Here is a 27,355-nt window from a genome sequence, read left to right as displayed (position 1 = left end):
TATTAGATCTTAAATTTCTAAGTTTGTTTTCTTGTCTGTCGTATTATTTCAGAGAAAAAAAAATAAGAACAGAAAATGAAAGAAGAAACTGGAAGTCTGAGTGGAAGCCTCTCTTTCTCTCTCTCTCTATACATTATATAGTAAGTCCGTATATCTGCATTGCAGCAGTGACAGATATCTTTAAACACCGAATGGTGGAGTCACTTTCAACTCTTACAAAAAAAAAAAAATAATAATAAAAAATATTAGAGTGATCAAAAATATATATATTTTTTTTTACCTTATAAATTACATGATATAAGGGTTAAGGTTTTAGAAAACTCTAGACGTTAGTCGGGCTGCAATCTTGACGGCCCCTAGCGGTGATAATGAGAACAATTAGTTGATGATTGGGCCTTTTTTTTTATGATTTAAAAAAAAAATTTAACTATTAATTGTTAAATCATGTAGTTTATAAAAAAAATTGTCTAAAAATTTGACATCCCAAAACAGAAAAATAAAGGGGTATTGGAAAGGCTGTGTTATTATTATGGAATTGTTTATATTTTGGCTAATTTTGATGTTGGGCGTTTGTTTGCTTTTGCTTAACCTTCCCCCCACTGGATGATGAGATAATGATGTCTCCAAACCTCAATTCAAAATGCTGGACACCAAGCTTAATAGAGAGAATAAGAGAGTGAGTGTGGGTCCGTATTCGCGCGTTTTTCGAGTCGTGTAATATGTCGTTTTCGAAATCAATTAAACATTGTGATAATTGGTGCCATTGAAATTTTATAGATATTAGACGAGTTTTGAGTCGTAGAACGTGTTCGAAACCGCTACTCATTATGAGTTAAAAAAGAAAATAAGCAATTTCTTTTATTAACTTGTTATTGGTTTGAGTTGGAATTTTATAGATATTCATACTTGTTTTGAGTCGTATAGTGTTACACCTCAAATTGTCATCAACATTGTAAGTTAGAAAAATGTGTGAAAAATACAAGCGAGTATATAAATAATACTATCTTAACTAGAATTATATGAATATTCGTGCCGATTTCGGATCATATAATATGTAACGGCCACCCAAATATGTGGGGTTTAGAAAAGAGAAAAGAAGCCACATTTTTCTCACTCTGATAATTGGTTCCAGTTGGAATTCTATAGAAACCAACTCCAGTCCAATCAACCTTTCCTTTTTCTTTTTCTTTTAAAAATTTCTTTTTTATGGGTGCAGGGTTTTTTGTCTATGAAAATAGAAAATGCATCACTATTGATGCTCCTTTTGGGTTCACAGAAGTGTGGGTGGTAGAAAGAGCCCTGATTCAGAAAAAGGCCAATTCTTTCCCTCTTCTCTCCTTAATGATTTCTGCACAGGTTGCCCAAATAATAACACTGCTCTGGCTCATCAGCTTCTTGGTTTGGCATGATTGGTAGCCCCCCCTTCAGGAAAAAAAGGTGTAAATTTGATGGGTTTTTCAAGCTTCCCAGATGTAAAGATTTGAACTTGAAAAGTGAAAAAAGCAGTGGAATTTGGAGCTGGGTTCCTGAAAGCTGAAGTGTGTTCCATGCAATTTCACATCTTCATTTAGATTTTTCACTAAGCATTGTTCTTGATGTGTTTTCTGAGCTGGGTTTGCTGAATATTTTGCTGGGTTTTCAGCATTTGGTGGTCAGATTTTGGTGACTAGTTGTGCTGCGGCTTCCAGAAATCTCTGTGGAGTTACATTAGCATGTATCTGAATTGTAGGGTATTCTCTGGTTTTAATGGCAGATTGCCCTTCAATCTTGACTTGAATAAGGCAATGGAGGCTTTGTATGGGACTAGCTGTACTAGAAGATGGAGAGGAAAGGTTCTAATTCTGGGGCTTGTGGGTTTTGTTACAATCATTTGGGGTTTCATGAGTTTCAATGATGGAAGTTTGGGGATGAGAGAGAAAGCTCCAGATATGGGTGGACAGAAAGCTTGGATCCTGCAGCAGCATTTCAATATCAGCAAGTCCCAGGTTCTCGCTTTCGCTTCGTTGTTCTCCGAATCAGATCAGGTAATGTGCTCATGACTTTTCTTAAACTTGCATCTATAAGCACTAGCTTTTCTCATTTAGTCTATTTGGTTTTGCAGCTTCTAATTCTTGAGAAAGTGCTTTACTTTAGAAATTTCTTATTTTGGTTTATGAATAGGTAGCAATTGAATAGTGAACTTTTGATCAATTGATTTCACCACTTATTTTTCCGGTTGGATGACACTTTAAGCATTCGTATGCAAGGTGCTTGAGACCGTTTCTGTGTATCAACAGGGGAAAACTGCATAGTTATGAGAAAAAGCTTTTACATGTCCCCTTTTTTCCTAATTCTTCTCACTCGTCTCCGTGCATTGCAGATAACATCCCTTGAATGTACCAAAGAACCAGGACCGCGAATGATGTTAAGTAATGTCATTTCCTGTTCTCTGAAGGTGCTATGTTCAGATGAGGAGGCAGAAAATGAAGAAGCCAAGGACCAATGCCTGGTCCAAAATGAGAACATGCCCAAGAAGCGTGATGTATCATTGCTTGAGGGCAAATCCGTATCATGCATCACGCAATCTACAGTTTCAGCAAATAGGATTTTTGGAAAGGTATAACTTTGATGCTTTATGGTTGTGTCGATTTGTCAGTGTTACAATTTAGGTTCCATAATTGCCATCGATGCTATGGGTACTGATACTTTACGTGACGTGCGTCACGTCAACCCCTTTCCTAATACATTGAATGGGGGAAAAAAATAAAATGTTAACCAGGTTCAACACTGGAAAAGCTCAAATGAAGAAATATATTCTATGACAATTTCCTGTAGGAACTTCCTATCACAATTGCATATATATTTTTTCCCTATTTGAGTTGGTGCCGTGATGCCATGCCAGGACCATGCATCTAATACGGATACTAAAACCCTAATTTTTTTTTTCAGTGTGTGAAGAGGTGTAAAGGTGATAACTTTTCTGTGCAAAAAACTAACTTTTTAATGTAAATAATTTGTTTCCATATTACTATTCTGGAAAGAACAAATGCTAAACTCTTTGGTGATGGTTCAAAATATCTAAATGGTTTTTTGTTCTTTGATTAGAACAATTTGGGTTCTGTGGCACAGGATTGTGCAAAAGAGGACTTGCAGTTGCTTTGTACATTGGTAATACGATGGTGGTGGGCTTTTGTTGGAATGATCATGTGCTACAAACTGTCTGGTTTTTCTATGAAATTGTGGAGGAATAAAAAACAGAAGGTGGTTCAAAAGGTTAAAGAGCAGCCATTGCCTCGGAGGAAGCAGCCAGAGAAACTGCAACAGCAAGCCCAAAAGCCTCCTAAGGTTGCTGGCACGTGGAGGACGAATCTACTTATAGTATTTATCATATTTGGCTGCATTACATCATTGTGGTTACTGTGTCACTTACGTGCAAGAGATCATTTGTGGAGGGAAGAAACACTTTCCAACATGTGTGACGAACGAGCCCGGATGTTGCAGGATCAGTTTAATGTGAGCCTGAATCATGTTCATGCTTTAGCTATTCTTGTATCCACCTTTCACCATGGGAAACAACCTACGGCAATTGATCAGGTAATTTTCGTATCTACCTTTAGGTATGTAATTTGCCCCCCTAGATATGCCAGCTTCGTAGGCGCTTTGAGCAGGCAATTCAAGGATTTTATAATTTATACACCACTGAAAAGTAAGGAAAGGAAAAACTAATCAGTAACTTTACCGTTATCCAACTCTATTGGGTTATTAAGTGGTTTAACCTTGTGCATTTCTTTCTTTCCTCAGAAAACATTTGGTGAATATACAGAGAGAACATCTTTTGAGAGACCCCTTACGAGTGGTGTTGCTTATGCTTTGAAAGTTACTCATGCTGAGAGGGAACATTTTGAGAAGGAACATGGATGGACAATAAAAAAAATGGAAACTGAGGACCAGACTCTAGTCCAAGATTTTATTACAGAAAGCTTGGCCTCTGCGCCTATTCAAGATGAATATGCGCCCGTGATCTTTTCTCAAGAAACTGTCTCCCACATTGTCTCTATTGACATGATGTCTGGAAAGGTTCGATTTGTTAGCTTTTGACTTCAAGATTTGCTCCCCCTCTCTCCTTTCTCTCCTCTCTGCTTTTGTTAACAGTTTATTTATGAGCCTCTTTATCTGTGCCACATGCCTCAGACTAACCATGACTACCGTCACCTCCCTTGTTCTTGTGTACCCTTCACGCCAAATTAAACCTGTACGAGAAGGAAGAGATGGTACATTGATAATTTCATGACAGTGCTGCTCATTGATGTCACTAGACCATAATTCAACCTGCACAATTCAAAACTTATCAGCCGCTTCAAAAATTTACAACTACAAGCCATTCTTGCAAAAGCATATTATGTTGTCCGGTAACCATTCTTATAATGCTAATGTGAAATATTGCTAATTATATAGGAAGACCGTGAGAACATCTTGCGAGCAAGGGCAACTGGAAAGGGAGTACTGACATCCCCGTTTAAGCTATTGAAATCCAATCACCTGGGAGTTGTACTCACATTCGCAGTCTATAATGCTGATTTGCCTCCAGATGCCACACCAGAGCAACGTATTCAAGCCACTGTGGGGTAAATTTGTGGAGTTTTCTGGATTTCTATAACATGGCTTTGACTTATGTTTTTTGAATTATTTTGTGTCTAATATCTACAGGCTGAAATTGATTCATATACTGGTGCTTTCATAAATAGGTATCTAGGTGCATCTTATGATGTTCCATCGCTGGTGGAGAAGCTCTTGCACCAACTTGCCAGCAAGCAAACAATTGTTGTGAATGTTTATGATACAACTAATGCATCTGCTCCGATCAACATGTATGGTACTGATGTTGTTGATACTGGCCTGTTGGAAATTAGCAACCTTGATTTTGGGGATCCACAACGCAAACATGAAATGCACTGCAGGTTAGATTTCATATAACGTTAATTATTTATATCAGCCCAAATATGTGGAATTACTCTTCTTTTTCTTTTCCTCCTATCCAATACAATTCTCTTTCGGTTGCAGGTTTAAGCACAAACCTCCGTTTCCTTTGACAGCAGCAAGTGCATCAATAGGAGTCCTAGTCATTACCTTGCTAGTTAGTCATATTTTTTATGCGGCCATAAGCCGAATAGCGAAAGTGGAGGCAGACTATCGTGAGATGATGGAACTCAAAGTTCGTGCAGAAGCTGCTGATGTGGCCAAATCTCAGGTGTTTTTTTTTTCACATTAACTATAACAATATCCTATGATTGGAAGGTTCTCTCGTAAAATTGTCTCTGTCCCCGGTCTAAAAAAAAGTCCCAATTGTTTACTTATTCGTATATTATATAATGCTTCTTTATCAACCGGTGGCTGAACATCTCTCTCTTTTGCAGTTCCTTGCAACTGTTTCCCATGAGATCAGGACACCAATGAATGGTGTTTTAGGTAATGTAGAAGTTCTTCAGTGATGCATTCCATATCGTGCAAAACTTTCAAGGTTACATAATCTGATGATATTTTCAATCAAAATCCAGGCATGCTGCAAATGCTGATGGATACCGATCTAGGTCCAAACCAACAGGACTATGCTGAGACTGCTCATGCTAGCGGGAGAGAATTGATATCGCTGATAAATGAGGTTCTTGATCAGGCAAAAATTGAATCAGGCAGGCTGGAACTTGAAACCGTACCTTTTGATTTGCGTTCAGTGCTTGATAATGTTCTCTCACTTAACTCAGGAAAATCTAATGAGAAAGGAATTGAGGTAAAAACAACTTTTAACCTTTGTGTTTGGTGTATTCTTCTGTGGTTGTTACTGATATCAGTTCTTGTGGTTCGGGTTTTGTTTTGGGTGATAAAAAGTTGGCTGCTTATGTTTCCAATATGGTACCTGAAGTTGTCATTGGTGATCCTGGACGCTTTCGGCAGATAATTACAAATCTTGTTGGAAATTCAATTAAGGTTAGATATTTTCTTACTACTGGTTTGGTGATAACAACTTCCCTTTTTTCTGTCTTCTATTGAAATGAAAGGCTACCAGGTGCTAATAGAAATATAATTGAACTTTTACATGGTTAGATCCTCGGTCTCCATGAATTATGCTAAAAGGCAGATTAATCAGATGATTATGCTTAGAACTATCTGCAATGTTGTTTCACTTTTAATACTGTTTACTGGTTTCATTACGTACTCATTATGCTAATTGTCTGCTAATTTGTTTAAACTGTAGTTCACCCATGACAAAGGACACATATTTGTCTCAGTGCATCTGGTGGATGAAGTGAGGGCCCCACCTGATCTTATGGATGAAGTTCTAAGACAAGGCTTGAGCTTAGTTGGAGATGTCTCAAATAAAACTTATAATACCTTGAGTGGCTTTCCTGTTGTCAATAGATGGAAAAGCTGGGAAGGTTTTAAGTCAATACGCAGCACAACTCCGGTGGAATCTGATATGATCAAATTACTAGTAACAGTTGAGGATACAGGTGTAGGAATCCCGTTAGATGCGCAAAGTCGAATTTTCACACCTTTTATGCAGGCTGATAGTTCCACGTCTAGAACTTATGGCGGTACTGGAATAGGATTGAGCATTAGTGAACGTTTGGTAAATCTCATGAGTGGGGAGATAGGGTTTGTAAGCGAACCTGGCACTGGCAGTACCTTTTCATTTACGGGATCTTTTGGGAAGGGAGAAATAAGTTCCCTAGAGACAAAGTGGCACCAGTATGAACCAGCTGTCTCAGAGTTTCAAGGACTGAGAGCATTGATAATAGATAATAAAACCATCCGAACTGAGGTCACGAAATACCATATGCAGAGATTGGGAATATATGTGGATACAGTGTCCTGTCCGGAATCAGCATGCGTTTATCTATCTAGTGCCGGCAACACCAGGTGAATTTTACCTTTTCAATATAGTTTATATTGTAGTTGGTTTTATGTCCTGAAACAAATCATTAAAGACTCAAGGTCTTAACATTTTTCTGTTGCATTTAATTACCATGAACATGATAAAAGGATTTTCCTGCTAGGACTAGAATTCACGGCATCAACCACTTCACAGCTTTACAATTTTCTTCACTCTCTTTCACTTCTCTAAGAAAGTGATTTTGGTACGTGCAGTACATTAAACAACTTTTCTTTAAAGTGATTTGGGACAAGAAAAACTATATACATATTGTCCATACAACTATACAACTTAAATTATACAAGGAAAAAGGTAAGTGGTACTAATAAGATAAAGTTTGACTAATAACAGTAGAACTTGGATTTGATGTTTCTAATGCATCGTTAACTGTCTCTTTGTGCAGTCTTTCCACAGAGTTGGCCATGGTTGTTATTGACAAAGATGTTTGGGATAAAGAAGCTGGTATTATATTACATCATTCAATTAAAGAGCACAGGAAAAACAATGTGGAATCCCTCATAAACCTTCCAAAGATACTTCTCTTGGCTACCTCCATCACCCCTGTTGAACGCAATGTAGTCACATCTTTGGGTCTTGTAGATAAAGTATTGACAAAGCCACTTCGGTTAAGTGTCTTAATCGCTTGCTTTCAAGAAGCCCTTGGAAGTCGTAAGAAGAGGCTTCTAAATGCAAACAAACCAACTCTTGGAAAGTTACTGAGAGAGAGGAGAATTTTGGTTGTGGATGACAATGTAGTAAACAGAAGAGTGGCAGAAGGTGCTTTAAAGAAGTATGGAGCAATTGTCACCTGCGTGGAGAGTGGAAAGGCTGCTTTGTTGAAGCTTAAGCCACCCCACAACTTTGATGCTTGCTTTATGGATCTCCAGATGCCAGAAATGGACGGGTAATCAATCTGCCTGCTCTTCACTCTCTAATCAAAGGGCTCTTTAGCTTGGATTGCATTTTTAACCGTCTATAATTGTGCAGGTTTGAAGCGACTCGGCTCATCCGTGGTATGGAGAGTGAGGTAAATGAGACAATTGCAGCTGGGGAAGCATCAATTGAGATATTTGGCAATGTTGAAAATTGGCACACGCCAATATTGGCTATGACGGCTGATGTGATTCAGGCTTCAAATGAAGAGTGCATGAAATGTGGGATGGATGATTATGTGTCAAAGCCATTTGAAGAAGAACAACTGTATTCAGCAGTGGCACGTTTCTTTGAGTCTGGTTAATCAAGAGGGACTCCCTATTGATGTGGTTTTTCGTGGATTGATGCCATAGTGTCGTGGGCTCTCCAGTTAACACTGAGCCGCCCGGGCCCTGCCATGACCTGGTTGAGAGACAAATTTCCTAACTTCCAACCACGGTAATTTTCTAGCATCTCTCTTCTGCACATGTCAAAATATGTCATAACGCCTGCACCCCGCTGTTTTCAGTTGTTTCAGAAATGGTTTAATCACAACTCGTTTTGCTTCTCTCAGGAATACTGCGCATTAGGCCATGGAGAATGTATTCGTGTACGTGTGTATACTGGGAGACTGGCTGCCATCACTCGTCAGATCAAATACTATATGATCATCTGCCAAGCAAAATAAGAGAAATGGCCTTTGGTACATACCCTCTGCTCTTGTTTGTAGATTAGTGTCTGCCTTCCGCTTCCACCCAAAATTTTTCCCCTCCATTATTTGTATATTCTCCATTGTAGTATGTAGGTCGGGAATAAGAACAATGTAGTGCCAAAATCATCCATTTTTTGAAATCTGATGAGATGAATGAATCTTTCATCTTATCGGTGTTAGTAGAAGGTTGCAAGCCAATAAACCCGACCCCATGAAGGAGGAAAGGTTATTTGTTCATTTTATCAGAGTCGATGATGGCTGCTTTGACATTCTACGCGTTGAGGGAGATCGAAGAAAATACGAAAGACTGTTGATAATCGGAGATAGAGAGCGTGTGCGCTTATGAGTTAGGTCTGAGAATGTGGTAGCATTGTGTTTCTTGAAATTTTTTGTAGAGGTATATAATTGTTTTTGTGTGTATACATTATGTAATGAAGATCATGTTGTAGGGGCATCTTCAGAGTACCACTTAGTGTAAAACATATGCGTTTCCTGTAATGCATATTTGCTTTCTCCATTGATATGGCCAAAAACTGATATGTAGGGTTCGTTTGATAACTATTTTTTGTTTTTAGTTTTCACTTGTTTTGCTTGAGGTGTGGAAAAAGTATATAAAAGAACGAGGGGAGAAGATGGGTGCTGAGAGAGGGAGAGAGAACATAAAGAATGAATGAATGAAAACAAAATCTTGAAAGAAAAAAATTTGAAGTAGTTTTTGGTTTTCAATTTGTGTACCCCTTTCATTATATATATATATATATATATATATATATATATATATATATATATATATATATTCTTTTACTCCTCTTCTAACATTCTTCCTCCACTCTTTTTATTATTAAATCGATATACCAGCAATATTCTAAACTTGTATAGTTTAGAATTTTAGAAGAGGGGGATTCAAATTGAAGAGAAGTTGATTTGAACTTTAGATACAAACGAAGAACACCGTTGGCCTAACCAACTGTTTGCCTCCTAAGGAACAACTTATTTAACATAGTAATCACGCTACCACAAACATCATCAAAATTTCAGTATCCGTACATAGCTACTTTTTATCAAAATATGAAGCTTGCTAAAACTATAAAAGCAAGAACTCAAAGAAGCTAAACTAAAGCAGACAAAAACCGCACAAACAACTAAAATTCCCGCACAACGACAATCAAACATAATCTGTATCGGAGCCCATTATTTGGGTACTACTTGAACGTAATACAACATAAAACTGAATTAAGATTAACATTTTCAGAAGAAAGAGGAAAAAAAAGAGTTAAAATCTGTGTGTCTCAAGGTGGCCCTCGCCAGTCGCCATTGCCGCCAATTCTTCCTTATTTTCTCATCACAGTTACGGGCCTTACATGGACACCTGCGTCTTAGCATTTTCTTAAAACAGCCATAACATTGATACTTGATCTCTCGAGAATCCATTCGTAATGCAAGAGAGAGATGGAGAACGAATGCGGTTGCGGTTGCTTCAAGTAACACGAACGGCTTTGAGAGTAATCAACAATTTGACAACTAAAAACTGAGCTAAACTGGTTATATATGCCAGTAAGCATATATATTATATCTGAAATAAAAACCCTAATTGCAAAAGGAAATATAACGCCACAAAAGGAAAGCATAAGGCTCCCTGAACGGCTTTGTTGTGTTTGACGTTGGTGGATATTTATGTTGAATTGTTTACCCACATAGTTAAAAGTATGAATCTCACATGTCAGCTTATAACATTTCGGTTGGAAGAAATATTGCTATTTTTCCGTTCCACATGGCATTCCATATCACATTTGACACGTCTGTTGAAGATGCTGTTAAGCCACCACAACATATTTAGTAACAATTTTCAAGTCTCCACCCAGTCACCTAATTAAAACACCACTTACAAGACACCAAAATGATACAAAATATTAAACTTCACAACAAAATTCATATGGAATTCTGTTAAAATTTACTCAAGTCTCTGTGAAGCCATTAACATACTCCAGTTATCATAATCCTTATTGAATACACCCCCTAAAACATAACCTAAGATACATAAATGTTCAATTCAATTATTGACGAAATGGTCAAACACCAAAATACTAAAAGCCTTGTTGAATAGACCCCCTTATGCACTGTATCAGTTTTTATGTTTACCCGAAATCAATTTTTTGTCTTCATAACACGGCAAGGTGTCCTCCTCTTGCATCTGCACAAATTTTAAAAGTTTTACCCCAACAGATAATGAGAAATATTAAGAGACTTTTTTTAAAGTGAGATTCTTCATGGATTCTCTGTTATTTAATAGTTTGATTTTAATTTCTGTGCCAGCATTATAAGATATTGTGCAAAAAATATGAGATGACAAAGAGTTCATAAAAATCTCATTTTTAAGAGTCTTGTTAGCATTTATCAATACATAACATATATGGAGGTGGATCTGGTCCTGACCACCGAGACTTTCATTTGGATAGGTTCTCTCTCTCTCTCTCTCTCTCTCTCTCTCTCTCTCTCTCTCTCTCTCTCTCTCTCTCAAATGTCGAATTTTCTTATAAGGGTAATAACTGCATTGTTCGTTCTCTAAGTTGCTCCACTCAAATCAGGTAACCTAATCACACAGCTTTTGAGCTTCACGTCCATGTACGATGCATATAAATTCAGTCTTCATATAACCCTAAAAAAATACTTCATGAAAAGGTGGAACTAGTTAATATGTATAACTTGTATTCTACTACCATTGTCACTTAATGCGTGTTTGTGAGCGCACAATACTATATTTTTCAGCTACGGAGTTCGAGCGATGGTGCATCACCGACGAGCAGACGCCGGACGATGAGTTGCAGGCGACAATGGATTGGGCTTGTGGGGGAGGAGGAGGTGCAGATTGTAGCAAGATTCGGGTGAACCAAGCTTGCTATTTCCCAAACACTCTGAAAGACCATGCTTCCTATGCATTCAACAGCTACTTCCAAAGATTCAAACACAAAGGTGCGGATCTTGCTAATTCAAGGGTGCTGCTCTAATTGCAGAACTTGATCCCAGTAAGTACTTGATTATCTTTTTTCTTTCTGTTTTCAGCACAAACCCACAAAGAGTGAAGAAGGGAGCATGTGACATGTCCATACAAATGTTGGTGGTTGGCCATGAGATGTGAGAGATTTGGTTGCCAAACGTGATTAGTTGTTTCGTAAGAGAAAAACTTGGTAGGGGCACCTGATCGGGTCATTCATAAGAACCCTCTCATAAATATATAAGATTATGTATTTTAGTCTCATATGGTGTGAGAGATGTCCTAGCCATGCAACCCCACCGAATATCTTCTCGTTTCTTAGAATCTTAGGCACCATTAAGTATTGCATTTTGTTTTGTTAAATTTTCGACGTCGGATTCTTACAGTTTTCAACAGAAACATCAAAGAATATCTCATATTCTGTAATTTCTCAATGACAAATGAATTCAATTCATGGTAAACTTAATGTGCCAAGACCTCTTATGTTTGAATTCAAAATTCAAAGCACAACTGCAGGTGCAAGACTCCAAGTAGCTCCCTTGTCATAAGAAGTTGAGCTTCTGTGAAATTGGGCCCTTGGGCTCCAACATTTGAGGGCTTTGGTTCCTGGTTATGCTCTCACTAACTAACACAGTGCATTGCTTTTGTGTTTTGTGTCCTTCGACTAACCTTTTGTACAAGCAATAACATGGAAAGGAGAATGAACACAAAACTTCAAATGCAGTGGTGAATGCTCTTTAACGGCTCGTGCTTCAATATTAATACACATGCAAATTTTAGGTTCATTACTTTTTTCATGGACATGTTGTATTTACCTTGTCCCTTGTATTAGTCAAATAGATAAAGATCTCGAGCGACATTGAGTAAGAAAATCCAACAACTAGGTCCACAAATTTAGACAAAAATCAAGTTCTTGTGTTGGGAAATCGAAAAGGGCAGATGGAGGGGACCTACATGTGACCTAAAATGCAAAACAAAATTGGGGTTTGGACCAGTTTTGAGTTTGAAGGGTCTGCAAAGGCAAAGGCAAAGCCTGCAACTTTGGGGGAAGATGAGAAGATGAGGACAAAAATTGAAAAATACAAAGCATGCAAAGGCAGAACATTAAACATTTGGTGCTGTCAATCTCCCAAAAGCCGTAACATGGTCGGCGTGATGATAGGGAATGCACGTACAACAAAGTCAAGGTTTCATTGTGGCTTTTGCTCGTCACTCCACTTAGCTAAAGGCATATGGGTCTTTGGACTCTTGAATTCGGACAGTATTATTCGGCCCGATGTAAAACTACCCGATTCTTGTTTGTTTTTTAAAATTGTCTGAGTTGGACTCGGCTGGTGTAAAATTAAGTCCAAAGCCGAGTCCATATTTCTTATGTGTGTGTAACTCGGCTCTGACCGTTTAATAATTTGTCTTAGCATTTGTCACTTTATTAGTGGTTCACAATGAAACACATGAACCAACATTTTATTATTTATATATGTCCAACCCTAAGAAGTAAAACAACAATTAAACTTCTTCAAACAAAGAGTCTTAAGAATCTTTTTATAACATTTGTTGGTATTAGTTTTATTAGAAGTAATTCTTTCGTAATAGAAACACATAGAGATTGTTTTATATTGTTGTTTTGTTATACGGCATATGATTGAAAACAGATTAATTCAACCCGTAGGAACTAGACCTTATCAAACGGATCCAAAGGAGCCAGTTCTACTAATAAAATATATAACCCGAACCGGCTCAGGACTTGTTAAAAAAAAAGTCAAATCCGGATCTACAAAAAATAGACCCAACTCGACCTGCATCCACCCCGACTTAGCTTCAGAGAAAGTAGCAAAACGATTGATGCTACAACCAATTCTTTGTGCTCTCATGAGTGATTATTAATCGTTAATATATTGTAAGACTAGTTTATGTCAACGACATACAGTCATCCAAATATAGACGATCGACAAATGTAATCTGCCCAAAGAGATATGACATATCGTAGATAGCCTTCCTCCTCAATGGGACCAAATTGTACGAAGTTCTTTAGGTACGATCCTAGGGACGTTTTAGGATACAACTTAGGCATATAATTGCACCCTTAAATTTGTTAAGTTTTGTTTAACTTAACATAGTCCAAAATCAAATGTTTTTATTGAAAGCTTTGGTCAATTAGAAGACAATATTAATTTCATACTCCAATACTGTAGGAACTCCCAACTCCCACCTACAATAACCTAGCTGCTAGCTAGGTCTAGTATTGGGGTCCACAAAAATCATTACTTCAAACAAATGTTGAATACTTTTGCTTTGTGTCTATATGTTATGGATGCTGGACTGCGTGTACAATTTATAGAAAATGAACTGTTTTGATTATTAAATACGGTTTCGAGATAGGATGTATCTTCACTTAAAAGTGATATCCTATATCTATATGTTATGGATGTTGGATTGCGTTTACTTTCTATGAAAAATGAAATATTTTAATTATTAAATGTGATTTCGAGACAAGATGCTCAATTAAATTTTAATTTGCGAACATCCTTGCTCGAAAGTGATATCCTATATGTAGATGCATGTATCAATGTTTGATTTGTGAATTTATTGGATGCAAACGATGAAAGCACAAAAATAAAACCACTTGAGAAGATTAGAGGTCCTTTTCCCTTGAGTCATGAGCTAATGCTTATACTTACTTGAAGCAAAATAATACAACCCCCCCCCCCCCCCCCCCCCCCCCCCCTCTCTCTCTCTCTCTCTCTAAACAAAAACAAAATGCCAAATGGGGGAACGAAGAAAGGGTGACTGAAGATAAGAGATGGTGGGGCCATTAGAGGGGACAAGGAAGCAACAAGATTCCCTTTTTGCTCAACTTCTCTTGCAAATTTGATTCCGCAGATTTACATAAATCTTAAATCATATCTAGGGATGAGAATCACTTGCAGGAAGGATAAACATTGTTTGATTCAATGTCTGAAAGTCTTTCGGGGTTTATCTCTTTTTTTAATGAGGAAGATGAAGGATTAGGCGAATCAAATTATTCATAAAACTTAATCATAGAACTATAAATGTAGTCTTACTTTTTAACACGCGCAAAGTTGTCATAAAGAACAAAGATCTGGGTTTTAACCGTCAACTACAAAGTAAATTACTTCATTCCCCTCAGCATATATATATATATATATATATATATATATATATACATATTTAGCTAAAGGTTAATAAAATATTTACTAATTATTCATAAATCAATACTCAATTTTCTTTTAGGAAATAATCAATCAAATATTTATAATAATTATTCATAAATCAATGAAGCATGTCACATGAGTTTAAGCGAGTTAGAAAATAACTATTATACCATTATACCCTTCTCTCTTAACTTTATTTCTTTTTCTTTTTTCTTTTTTTATGTTCTTCCCTCTCTGATTCTTATCTACTCCCTATCAAAACTCGTTGCCTAGCTCCAAATCTTAACAGCCCCTCAAGGTAGAACCTGATAAGGGTTCGTACCACGAAAAGTAAAGTTGACCCCATGGAAATTTTTTCATATAAATTAGAACCATATATATGCCCAGTAGAGATATATATGGCTTAGAAAATATAGATCACAAAACAACCTAACTAGAACCAAATTTTCCATGAGAGGCTACATAAAACTAACAACACTTTCCATTGTGCAAATTAGTAATATCCTCCCAAGTGCAAATCAATAATATCCATCATTTTCTCTTTCGTTTGTTTATGTATCCCTTTAACTTTTTTTTGGGACGTGTTTCAATTGTAAAAGAAAAATAAATATAAAGTTTGTGTTAGCGATATTAATATTGTATGTCTGAATCCATTAACGTAAAAGCACAAAACATGAAATAGACACTGCAACGAAGTGTCTGAATACACAGATCAAGAAGCAAACATTACGTTGCAATGTCTGAATCCACAAACCTATTTGAAAACGAATGTAGAATCACAAAACAGGAAACAGATGCTGCAACGAAGTGTTTGAATCCACCAACCTATTTGAATCTCAATGCACAATCATAGAACAGGAAACAAACACTGCAACGAAGTGTTTGAATCCATAGAACAAGAAACAGATAATGCATTGCAGTGTTTGAATCTACAAACCTATTTGAATCTAAATGTAAAATCACAGAACACAGGACATGACGATTAAACTAAATGACATAACCACCATGAGTAAACATACATAGAGCCAACAAATATGCTGAAACAGACTAAATTTGTTATATGCCCAAACCGATTTTAACATTCAAACAAGCTCAAATTCAAAACCAAAAGTTATAGTGTGCAAAATTACACCAAATCTCTCAAAACCATAACTCAAATAACCTAAAACATAAAAATTGAAGAACAAGAATAAAATAGGAAGAAACAAATTACCTTGATCGTGATTTTTCAGTCGCAAGTGCGAATTGTTTGTCTGATGATGAAGGTGGTAGGAGGCAATGGAGGTTGAAGGTGTTGTGAGGCCGAAAAATGGAGACTGAAGGTGGTGGGAGGCAGGGGAGGTTGAAGTCTGAGACTGTTTTATGGCTACTATGCAATTTACAATGAGGGAGATGGAAAATTTTGGTGTTTTAAATGATAATGGCATCATTTGTAATTTTAATTTGATTGAGGTGTTTTAATGTATCTTATAGTCTCATTGACCTATTGTTAATATCATAACTTTTAATTGATATATATATGTGTGTGTGTGTGTGTAATGGAGATTAGTTGTGGAGTCCACATCATATCGAATTTTAACAATCTGAACCGTTTATATTTCAAGTTGTACCTCATAGATCATTCTTACAAAATATTAGCCAAATCGGAAATATTTAAGATATCTAATGGAGTTCAAAGAAATGAACGAATACTTTGTTATACAAGAAACAATAAAATTTGATTTTGATAATTAAATAGGCAAATGATTTCAGATTGAATTAAATTTTTGCAAGAATATTCTATGAATTAAGATTAACAAAATAGACAATTCAGATTGTTAAAATTCAATGTGGAATGGGCTCCACACCTAATCTTCAGTTTTTTTCAAAAAATGAGGATCGCTTTGTGATTTCTGCAATCATAATTTTCCAACTTTCAAATAAATATTGTATTTTATGTATTAGCATGCGCATAAAGTGCTTGACCAAAGATAAGCACTTCGAATACCCAAGTCCCAACAACGAGGAAGGAATTTTAGGGTTTGAATAACATAGTTTTTTTTTTCTTCTTCTTTCATTTGATAAGTGTTGGACGACTAACAATTTCAGAGTCAGTTGATTTGAAGTAGAATTGATGTTTAAATGATAACCCAGAAAATAAACGTTTCAGAACCCTCAAACTCTAAAGTTCACTGACCAAAAAATTCATACTGTTTATGAGAGAGAGATTGTATGTAAGGTGCCAATAGATTAGGCTAATGGAAATTGAATAATTTAAACCGAGTACTCTAAATTTATCAATTTGTGAGCTCTGGAGTGTGAAATCCGGAGAGAATCTCAATCTTTTTTTAGGAAAGACAAAGAAGGTCAAGTGGAAGGCACTACTTTGAACTTTCCTACGTCATCTTAATTTATCACTTTAATTACCATAATAAGGTTCTCTCCATGCTCAACCGTGTGTGTCACTTTCTAATATACATAATATAACGTGTGTATCACTTTCTCATATATATATATATATATATATCACTTTCTCATATATATAACTTGGTAATTAGTCCCACTAAACCCTGAACCTTACCATGCTACCCTTCCGCTTACAACAAAATTAGCCCACTACTTCTAGATTAAATTGAATTTAGCTTGTGAATAATGCTAATAGCAGTCTTATGTCAGTTGGACATACGCTCGTAGACTCATTTAGACCGTTAACACGATACAGGAACATGGATGATATTAACTTGTGAATAACGCTATAAATAGCAGTTTTATGTTTGTTGGACGTATGCTGGTGGATTCATTCAAACCGTTAATACGACACGGGAATGGGGTTGATTTTGGAGTCGGGATCATAATCACTGTTCTAAAAATTTCTGCCTAGCATTGCCTACGATGTTGGCCACTGTCTCCATTAGTCCCTATGCGTTTGAAAGCCTAGCTTGCCTAAACCTGCTTAAACCCTCATAGGCACTCGCCTAGGTTGCGACCTGACTTAGATAGAAAAATCAATAACTTTTATTTTGCATTTTATTTTTTCAATAAAATGTAAGAAATTTGTTGAATACTTGGATGAATGCTTATTATATGTTTTTTCCCCATGTTTTCAATATGTTCAAATACTTTATAATCTATTTGTCATTTTTTAAATAAAAATCTATAAGTCATTTTTTTTTGCAACTTATGTAGTCCAATACAATTATGTGTTTTATTTTTTTAAGTATAAATATGTACTTATTTATACAATATATAATAAATTTACTTAAATCCGTTTAGGCTCCTCCTAGATCCCGCCTAGCCGCTTAGGCATTAAACCCCAGCCTGCTGTGACCAGCGCTAGGGTCTTGCAAAACCTTGACCATAATATTTAGATCAACCAACCAACATAATCTGTATATAGAAGGAATTTGCAAGTGAGGAGCATGGCTGACTTGCTTGACCAAGAAGCAATAACAAAACTGAAATCAGCCGTTGGATTAGTTGATGTCATGCTGACTTGCTCCATGTGCATGTGAGAGGGAAAATAAACCAGCTCATCTAAAAGACTAAAATGATCAATCCAAGTATAAGCAAGCAACAAGCAAGCAACACATGGCTTAGTTATACTAATCTAAAGGGTATATTGGTAAAATCAATATCGATCAAACTTAAACATGTGGTTAGATATTGTAAGTGATGGAATAACTTTATTAAAACGGCCCACTAAAATTCTGATATTCGTTACTTCCATTGGTCATGAAAAAAGGTATACTGGTCTCATTATTACTTTATTAGTATCTTATTTTATACAATTGTAAGCCAAATTAAATCATAGGATTTGCTAAAGAAAATTAAATTATAAGAAGCAGAGTTTGAACAAAATTGTATACCGAGAGCACATCCGTTCTAATTAATATGATCGCCTTTCTGGTTTTTAGGTGTTAGGTTGGACATGGAGCATGTGTGCAGTGAGGGGTTAAACAACTTGCAGACAAATAAATCCCACTGGTAGTAATGTAATTTCACAATATTTAAAGGGCTTTTTCTAAATCAGAATTTTTTATATTCCACAGGTGGGTTCTCTTCTTCTTCTCTCTCTCTCTCACCGAGTCACTCCCACTGTCAGAAAAAGACTGGTCTGGGGTGGAATTCCAAGCTTCAAATTCATTCAAACAAGGTATTCCTATTCCTTTCAACCAAAGACTTGGTATTTTCAAATTGGAAGTCACCATTTACTAATTTTTCCATTCAAATCCTCTGTTTTAAATTGGCCATTCTGGTGGTGTTGCAAACCAGTCATTTCCTTTTTGGGAATGTTTTGAGCTCTGAGTTGTGTTTTCATGGAGGATTCTCTGTTACTTGAAATGGGTTGGTGATGTTGCTTTAAGGTATATCATATACAAACTTTGCTCTCCTTTTGGTGGATTTGGTGGCGCTCTGTTTTCGATATCTATGTTTTTTCTCTTTCTGGAAAGACTGAAGCTTCAAGTATGAAACTCTTGTTTTTGTTGAGATTTGGTGGCCCTTTTGCTTTATGAACTATACATTTGATTGTTTGTGGAAAGTTTCAAACTTTATCATTGGCTTAAAACCAATGGGGTTTCTCAAAAATCGAAAATTTGGGTTCGAATTCAATGGTGTTGGAGCCAAAAATTAAGGGCTGGTTATGAAGTGTTTTTAAAATGACTGAAAGCATTTTTAGTGAAAATATTTTTGAGTTTCAAAAGCATTAGTTACGTGCTTCTTGTAAGAAGCACTTCAAATGCGTTTCCAGGATTTACTTACATTTTTAGTAAGGATTGGTTCCAAACATATTTTTAACAAAAGCGCTTTTAGTCATTTTAGCAGCACTTCCAAACGAGCACTAAGCTGTTTATGTTTTCCTGAGTGCTTTGGGATGATGATTCGGTGGTGAAATGGTCATTATTTGTTTAACTTCCTGGTTCTATAGTTAAAGTATTAATTTGAATTCACCGCGGTTATTTCTTTTGTGATTCATTTGGCTGGAGAGTTTCGTACTTTTTTTCGTTGTCGAAATGGAAAGAATGTGGAAATAGAGAGTGGTTAAAGGGTTACTGAAGAGAGTTGTTGGGAGAAAGGCTAATCTTGTTAATTGGAAGTTTACCGTTGAGATTTGAGATCATTTGGTTTTATAGTTTATTGGAAATTAGGCTAATATTGCACCAGTAATTGTATGATCATTGTCAATTTATGTTTTTTGAAACTTTTTAATCTCCTTTAATTGCATAATCATATTGATGGATTGGATGGATTGGTTCTCTACCGGTTTTCATGTGTCATGTTCATCATTTTAGATTCTTTTCACATGTTTTTTTTTTCTGTTTATGTAGGTTTTTTACGATTTGTTAGCGTTTTTCTTCACTTTACATACGCTTATCTGGTCGTGTAATTGTGGTTGCATTCTTGCTATACTTGATTATTGGTGAATAAACTCCAGGTTGGAAACACCAAGGAATTAAAACAACAGGTTTTGTACTTGCTTTCTTAACTGCTGCGATCAATAAGTTTGAGGTTGAAATTGTGAAATTGTTCTCAAAAGATTTACCTTTATTTTGCTAATGCAAATTTCTTTAATTGTTCTCTAACTAAAATTGTTAGAGAACTCCACTTCAGCCTCTCCTAACTCCGAATTGCATACTGACTAAATCTTATCATTTTTCCTCATGCTTTTCACTTATCTTTGCGTTATTGCACAGATCTCGTTATTTTTTTTCTGTAGTTTATGCTGGTTCTGTATTATGTCGTGCCCTCTTTGTTCCATATGTCTGTGTAACCAAGGTCTCTTATTGTCATACAGATAATGCTTCTGGCAAGCGAATTCGAAGGCTCCTTTACAGCTCTGACGAAGTTTGGATAACACATATAGAAGGACACTTTTTGGCAACAGAGTCAACGATCAGACTACTCTTCAATGCAAGCATCGAAGCAGCAGAGAAGTTCAGGGATGTCAAACCGGTTGCATTATCAGCCAATCCAAGAAGTAGAAGCCTACTGCTTGCCTCGGTTCCAAACTTTGAACCCCCAGCTACACTACAACGAGAGCTGCCAAAGTACCCACCTCCCAATGCAGAGTTTCGGCTACTGCACTTTGGAGTCTTCCTGGTCTGATGGTAGCTACACCATTTATAACTCCCCATCAAATGTCAGCTTCTCACCTAGTGGAAGCCCAATGTCACAGCAAGACTCTCATTCATATCCGTCTGAGCGGTTTCATTCCCCTGACCAGACCTACAGCCCTCCGATAAGTGGATCCTGCATAACTGATGATGCACCTGACTTCAAGTACAAGCTGAAACAATTAGAAACTGTAATGCTGGGTCCTGATTCCAATATTCTTGATAACTATTGCATTAATTTCCCAAATGGAGCGAGCAATACCCTGCCAGACATGGACAGCTGGGGACCGATTATGGAATCAATCTCTAAAAAGGATTTGAAGCAAGTCCTCATCTTCTTCGCAAAAGCAGTAGCTGATAATGATCTGTTAATGGCACAATGGATGAAGGATGAGTTACGCCAGATGGTATCAGTTTCAGGTGAACCGATTCAGAGGTTGGGGGCATACTTGCTGGAAGGACTAGTTGCACGGAAGGCATCCTCGGGGAGTAACATTTACAAAGCACTGAGATGCAAAGAACCAGCGAGTTCCGAACTCCTCTCTTACATGCACATTCTTTATGAGGTTTGTCCCTACTTCAAGTTTGGGTACATGTCTGCAAATGGAGCCATTGCAGAAGCCATGAAGGACGAGAACCGAGTTCACATCATTGATTTCCAAATTGGTCAGGGGAGTCAGTGGATCACTCTAATCCAGGCTTTTGCATCCAGACCTGGTGGACCACCCCATATCCGTATAACAGGTATTGACGACTCCATGTCAGCTTATGCCCGTGGAGGAGGACTAAATATTGTGGGAAATAGGCTGTCTAAACTTGCTGAGTTGTTTAAGGTGCCGTTTGAGTTTCATGCTGCAGCCGTGTCTGGCTGCGACGTTCAGCTGGAGCATCTTGGTGTTCGACCTGGGGAGGCTTTGGCTATGAACTTTGCATTCATGCTGCACCACATGCCAGATGAGAGTGTCAGCACTCAGAACCATCGGGATAGGCTGTTGAGGTTGGTTAAGAGCTTGTCTCCGAAAGTGGTGACCCTCGTTGAGCAAGAATCTAACACAAATACTGCTGCATTTTATCCACGCTTTGTAGAAACTCTAAATTACTACACAGCTATGTTTGAGTCGATTGATGTTACTCTTCCGAGGGATCACAAGGAGCGGATCAATGTGGAGCAACACTGCTTGGCTAGGGAGGTTGTTAACATAATAGCGTGTGAGGGCATTGAGAGGGTGGAAAGACACGAACTTCTTGGGAAATGGAGGTTGCGCTTCGCAATGGCTGGATTTACACCATACCCTCTAAGCTCATTGGTAAATGCCACCATCAAGACGCTGCTAGAGAACTACTCTGACAAATATCGACTTGAAGAGCGAGATGGAGCACTCTATCTTGGCTGGAAGAACAGAGATTTGGTTGCTTCTTGTGCATGGAGGTGCAAACCGAGCACGAATTGATGCTTCTTTTTCAGAATGGAGGTGAGGCAAGCTTAGAGAACAGAACATGTTTTTTCATGTGTTCGTACAATTGTAAGCTGCCAACTGTTGTAAGGAGCCATTTCATGGTTGTCTCAGAGAGAGAGTTGGCCTGGATTGGCCAAATGTTTTTTTTTTCCTTCCTTTTTTTAAGGAAGTTTAAGTCTAAATACCATCAAATAAAGAGAACTGAAGGAAAGGGATTGGGAGATTTCTTTACCATGTTCATCATACTCTAATTACTTGGGTTTTAAGGCACATTAATTTAGGTCAGATTATGAATTTTGTCCATTCGAGGAGGGTTAGTGCCATAGCGGAAATCAAGCACTCTTGTGGCCCTCCTCCCTCGCGTTCGAGACTCCCCACCCCCTTCCCCTCTCTGAACCCCACCTAACTTTTGACCAAAACAAAATTTCCCTTCAAATTGAGCCAAGTTTCATTTTGGTCTCTCTAGTATCGATCGTCCCTGTCTAACCCTAGATCGGAATGATATGTGATGTTAAGTTAGTACTTTTTTGGATGTGTATAAACACCACACTTTCCTCTCGTGCTAACTCCGTTGGTTGAGCGGCGGAATGGAACCAAACCATTGTCCTTGAATCGCAACAATTAGTAAACTATAGCGTTTAAATCGCAACAATCGATACCACAAGCCCAGAATTATTCAAGTAAACTACGCGATACAACCTTCATATACAAGTACTAACATGACATGAGTCCTCCTTCCTTAGTCTAATCTCTACATCTCTGAGGTCATTCAATCTATATAAATAATTTACACAACGTTTGTTAAATTTCCAATCCGCTGTTGATCGTTATTGGCATTCCACCAGAGCATCCTCTCCCGAATCGAAAACAAGAGGAACAATGAATAAGATAAACCCTAGCTCCAGGCCTGTCCTGATGCATTGATACATTATTTAGGGCGTCGATGAATCTAGATCCAGCATTGCAGGTTAACCATCAACGGGTTCTGCTTTCGGCTTTTCTTGCTCCAATGGATTACTTTCTGGACGCAGATTGTCGCAAACAACCATATCATCGCCTTCTGATTTAATTCCCAACTCAAGAGTTTTCATTTGATCTGCTCTACAAACAACCATGTAAGGGGGCTCGCTTTCTTTTGTGGTACATGCTTTTGCAACCAACTTCTCATGTAGTGTTCTTTTGGGGCTCAGATCAGAATCAACGACCATATCGGAGCCAGCAACATCACTTGATTTAGTTTTTGACTCATCATTCCGTTGCTTGCTTGGTTTAACTTCATGTTCTGGGCTAGTTTCGCGGCGTACAACATTCCCCTTGGGTACAGTGCCAGACTCACTAATGCGGGCTGTCGTAAACACGTTTGATGCTGCTGTATTATGGGTGACAGTCCTTGTCGGGGGCATATCATGATCATGTTGCCCCTCATATGTGGCTATAACCACTTTCGAATCATGAGACGCCCTCTCTACATGTTTCCTAACAGGGCATCCAGGATTTGAGCATCTGTAGTAACTCCTACATAATGCAAGTGCAGAAGCAGAGCAGAGTCAGCAACACAGTATACCAAAGAAAGTAAGACAAATAAAAAAAATGCCAACGAGATTAACTGAAAACTTTGAAACACAAATTGATTCTGTTCACATCATTATATGACATTGACACCAAACAAGACCAAACTAAATAAAACAAGAAGCAGACCATGTTTGAACAAAGCTCAAAGAAACGTAGTCACTATTGTCTTAGAAGTAAAAATATCTAATTCTTCCAGTTTATCCCAAGAGCAAGATACAAGACTAGAGATGCATACGCAAGTTACAAGAAGAAAAAGAGAATGTCCTATGTGATCAACGCAATTACTGCACATGCAAGTCTCAGACTGCACAGGTTTTCGATGAAATTGTTAAAAAGGCACCATGACAGACATTGGCTTGCACCATTAGACTCCAACGTCGATTTTGTACATAGTCCAGAATCAGATCATGGGTGGAATATAGCGTGTAAAATACTTTCACATCATATTACATTTGCAGTTTAATGATAGCGATTGCAAACTTGTAATGATGAGTTAAAATTTTTCTTTACCAGATCGAGCACAAAGATTAGGGGTTAAATTTCATATCAGCTGATAAAATCAGCTCTCAGGCCGAAGTTCGTAATGAAATTTAGTCTGCATAAGCAGTGAAACTATCAGACGTGATCAGTGCATTTCTGTAATTCCAAACCAATGAGCAGAGTGGAAATTTGGTGCATGCCTCATATAAATCGTCAATACATGGAAGCATCAAACTGATTATACCTTGGATTTGGATTGCCTTTCACTAATTTCTGCCCATATTTGCGCCATCTGTACCCATCACTCACTATATCAACCTCACTCAAAGTCTGAACAACCACGGGTAATGAGTTGCCTTTATGTTTTGCCTTCTTCCTGATATATTTTTTATTTTTTCAATATCAGTTAAACAAAGGTAAGTGTTATATACCAGTGCACAGGAAAATTCAAAATAGATATTGCAAGAACATACTGTCTTTTAGGGTCAGGATCGCCATCTCTTGTTCTATTTGACTGAGCGAGCACACCCTGCACGGCTTCAGTAACTGCAACGCTTGAAAGCTGTGGGGGATCTACCGGCTCAATCTGGTTAGATGTGTGGCCATGCGCATTGGACGATTTATCTTCAAAAACAAGGTCATCAAATAAATTAAACAAGATTTGGCATTGTAAGAACAATATTCAGATAACAACTAAGATTCATTCTCACCTTCACCATCAGTTTCTAAAACCACTTCTGGTCTTTCGTCATCAACAATGGACACAACAAAACTAACAGCTGCTGGGACACTTTGGACTTTAGGATGTTCATGCTCACCAAAGTATATGGTATCTGTTATCTGGCCACTTTGTTTACGTTCCACTTGCCTCTTCACTTCACATTTTGGATGCGTACATCTGTAGTAACTTCTTACATATGAATTTCCCTTGACATGTTTCTGGCCATATTTTCTCCAGTGATAACCATCGTCTAACACTCTCTCAGGTGTAGTAGATGGAGTGGTTCCTTCTTGACCAGATCGCAAGGCAAGTGCAGTGGTTTCAGGGGTTTGTGGGGTTTTCTCAGATGTTAAAGAGGAAGCACTTCCTTCTTGATTTGGTTGTGATGCACTAACAACTCCATCAGGCACCTGTGACGCTTTCTCAGGTGTTAGAAATTGAGCAGTTCCTTTATGATCTGATTGCAACGGACAGATCCCTTTATTAGGAGTTTGATGTGGCACATTAATTTCACTATCAGAACTCTCTTTCTTCCGTACTACATCAGAAGCAACTTTATCTGTCCCATCTTCCCCTCGAGAAATCATGTGAACTTGATTCTTTATCACACCCTACAACTCAGCTCAGGATGACACCATCACAGTTGATCTTGGCCTTGAAAAAAATGCCAATGCAGCAGGTTGTTCAACTCTGATCGTTTAAAGCAAGGACAAGAATGGCACGGTCAGGACTTGCTAGCTGCAAAATAGATCAGAGCAGTCATAAGGTAATGTCCCAATCTAGTTAAATGAAGATCACGAACACCACAATTGCCGTTTTAAAAAGAAATGACAGACGACACTCCTCCTAGTCCTCAGTTATTAATGTGAATGGATGAGTTTTCTATGTGTGCGGACGCGTGTATATGAATTAATCCGTATTGTTTTAATTTGGTTAAGCATATTACTTGAGCAGGTGAATCAGTTTCGCCACTAATGTTTCAAATTTTGCTACGGTTTTAGGATGTTCGTGCTCTCCAAAATTTTCAATTCTTCTGTTTGTCCATATTTTACAAGGGAGAAAAAAAAAGTTGGAAAAATACCACGCAAAATTTACCTAGAAATATAAATTTTAGCTCGAAAAAACACAAGTTCATAACTTTTAACAAATTAACTATTGAGTTAAATGATTAGCTCAGTTCCGCGAGGTTCCAGTAAAATGAAACTAAAGCAATGGAAAATTACGGACTCAATTACGCAATTTTCTAGCACTTTCTCAGCAACCAAACAGAGCATATGCTAATCAAGAGCTACAACTACAACAAATAATTAAAAAATCAAAACAAATAAAAAAAATCAAAGCCCATGATTTCAGGTCAATTAGGTTTAAAAAAAAAAAAAAAAAAAACAATACCATTATTAAAAAAAAATAAAACATTAATCTCAAAAGAATCAATTTTGGAACTCGTACAAACCCTATACACAGTACCAAAAGAGAAAACTACAAACCCTATAAATTTTGCGATCAGTTGCTCCAATTCCGCAGGAAGCCGGCGGCCGGAGATTGAATCAGAGCCGTAGATCACGTCCGCGGTTGTGATTGAGCTGGCGGGAGGCAGTGAGGAGCTGGGTGGCAGTGAGAGAAACGAGTCGAAGCTCTCTGAGTCTTTGCCAAAAGTCTAATCCGATGGGGGGAGAGAAAGAGGGGGAGGAGAGATATTTGTTACCTGTGATTAGGTGCACGGAAGAATCTTTGTTCCTTTGGCTGTCCGGCGGTTTGATTGCTTATAAGCCGTACGAATCTTGGGCACGTGGGCCATAGGCTTTTTCTTGGAGTTTGGACCGTGATAACGCCACTTCCAGGGTGTTGTAATTACGCCGTGCAGCGGGGCCCATTTTAAAATCATTTTTTAATTGAATTACCGAATATTTTACTAAAAAAATATAAAATAAAAAACATTTTTAAAGTAGAAAATTTTATATTTTCTTTTTGCTATCTTATGCTTCCAGAAGACAAAATGACATTAATTTGAATTTGGTTTTTAAATTGATGGAGAGGAGATATTGAGCTTGAGACACATTTAAATATTGGGAATAGAATATCACTAAGAAGTAAAAAGTTGGTTTAAGTTCTCTCTATATGAAATAAAAAAATAACAAATTCAGATTCAATAGAGGGAATATCACGTTTTTCTTGTAGTTGCAAGCATTTTTGCTCTGTTTTCTGTTCATATGGGAGTTACATTCAATTAAAGAGTTAGGATAATACACTCGGTACAATTTAAAGCAATTCCCAAAAAATATAATTATAGTTTCTTGTAGTTGTATAACACATAAACGAAAGGTGAATTTAAAGTAA

General features: G+C 37.4%; 2 protein-coding genes and 2 pseudogenes across 8 annotated transcripts; 3 read left to right on the top strand and 1 right to left on the bottom strand.

Annotated features, from left to right (window-relative positions):
* Positions 1-1,151: 1,151 nt before the first annotated feature.
* Positions 1,152-9,048, top strand: LOC137708118 (histidine kinase 2). 2 transcript variants are annotated; one of them, XM_068447112.2, is made up of 14 exons: positions 1,152-2,024; positions 2,360-2,596; positions 3,109-3,573; positions 3,781-4,056; positions 4,435-4,604; positions 4,725-4,937; positions 5,041-5,227; positions 5,394-5,445; positions 5,535-5,764; positions 5,863-5,961; positions 6,230-6,894; positions 7,311-7,811; positions 7,895-8,278; positions 8,394-9,048. In XM_068447112.2, the coding sequence occupies exons 1-13, from the start codon at positions 1,713-1,715 to the stop codon at positions 8,142-8,144; spliced, it is 3,657 nt and encodes a 1,218-aa protein (XP_068303213.1). In that variant the 5' UTR covers positions 1,152-1,712; the 3' UTR covers positions 8,145-8,278; positions 8,394-9,048. The 2 variants fall into 2 exon arrangements, with proteins under 2 accessions (XP_068303213.1, XP_068303211.1); XM_068447110.2 differs by having other exon boundaries at positions 1,231-2,024; positions 3,085-3,573.
* Positions 9,049-11,049: 2,001 nt separating this feature from the next.
* Positions 11,050-12,947, top strand: LOC148689351 (major pollen allergen Ole e 10-like; annotated as a pseudogene). The gene is made up of 2 exons (XR_015958357.1): positions 11,050-11,116; positions 11,298-12,947. The product of XR_015958357.1 is annotated as a major pollen allergen Ole e 10-like (transcript).
* A 5,647-nt stretch (positions 12,948-18,594) lies between these two features.
* Positions 18,595-22,496, top strand: LOC137708393 (scarecrow-like transcription factor PAT1 pseudogene; annotated as a pseudogene). Of its 3 annotated transcripts, XR_015958694.1 has the most exons (3): positions 18,725-18,828; positions 18,948-19,039; positions 20,470-22,496. The product of XR_015958694.1 is annotated as a scarecrow-like transcription factor PAT1 pseudogene, transcript variant X1 (transcript). The 3 variants fall into 3 exon arrangements; XR_015958695.1 differs by lacking the exon at positions 18,948-19,039 and having other exon boundaries at positions 18,595-18,828; XR_015958696.1 differs by lacking the exons at positions 18,725-18,828; positions 18,948-19,039 and adding an exon at positions 20,003-20,139.
* A 421-nt stretch (positions 22,497-22,917) lies between these two features.
* On the bottom strand, positions 22,918-26,759 carry LOC137707855 (uncharacterized). Of its 2 annotated transcripts, none has more exons than XM_068446781.2 (5): positions 26,506-26,759; positions 25,008-25,756; positions 24,771-24,921; positions 24,542-24,673; positions 22,918-23,760 (listed from the first exon to the last, which is right to left on the bottom strand). In XM_068446781.2, the coding sequence occupies exons 2-5, from the start codon at positions 25,603-25,605 to the stop codon at positions 23,214-23,216; spliced, it is 1,428 nt and encodes a 475-aa protein (XP_068302882.2). In that variant the 5' UTR covers positions 25,606-25,756; positions 26,506-26,759; the 3' UTR covers positions 22,918-23,213. The 2 variants fall into 2 exon arrangements, with proteins under 2 accessions (XP_068302882.2, XP_068302885.2); XM_068446784.2 differs by having other exon boundaries at positions 25,008-25,629; positions 26,506-26,643.
* Positions 26,760-27,355: the final 596 nt, after the last annotated feature.

Source organism: Pyrus communis, chromosome 17 (genome assembly GCF_041283825.1).
Source record: "Pyrus communis isolate YQ-2024b chromosome 17, ASM4128382v1, whole genome shotgun sequence".
Classification (NCBI taxonomy): domain Eukaryota; kingdom Viridiplantae; phylum Streptophyta; class Magnoliopsida; order Rosales; family Rosaceae; genus Pyrus; species Pyrus communis.
This window is presented reverse-complemented; position numbering and strand designations above follow the sequence as displayed.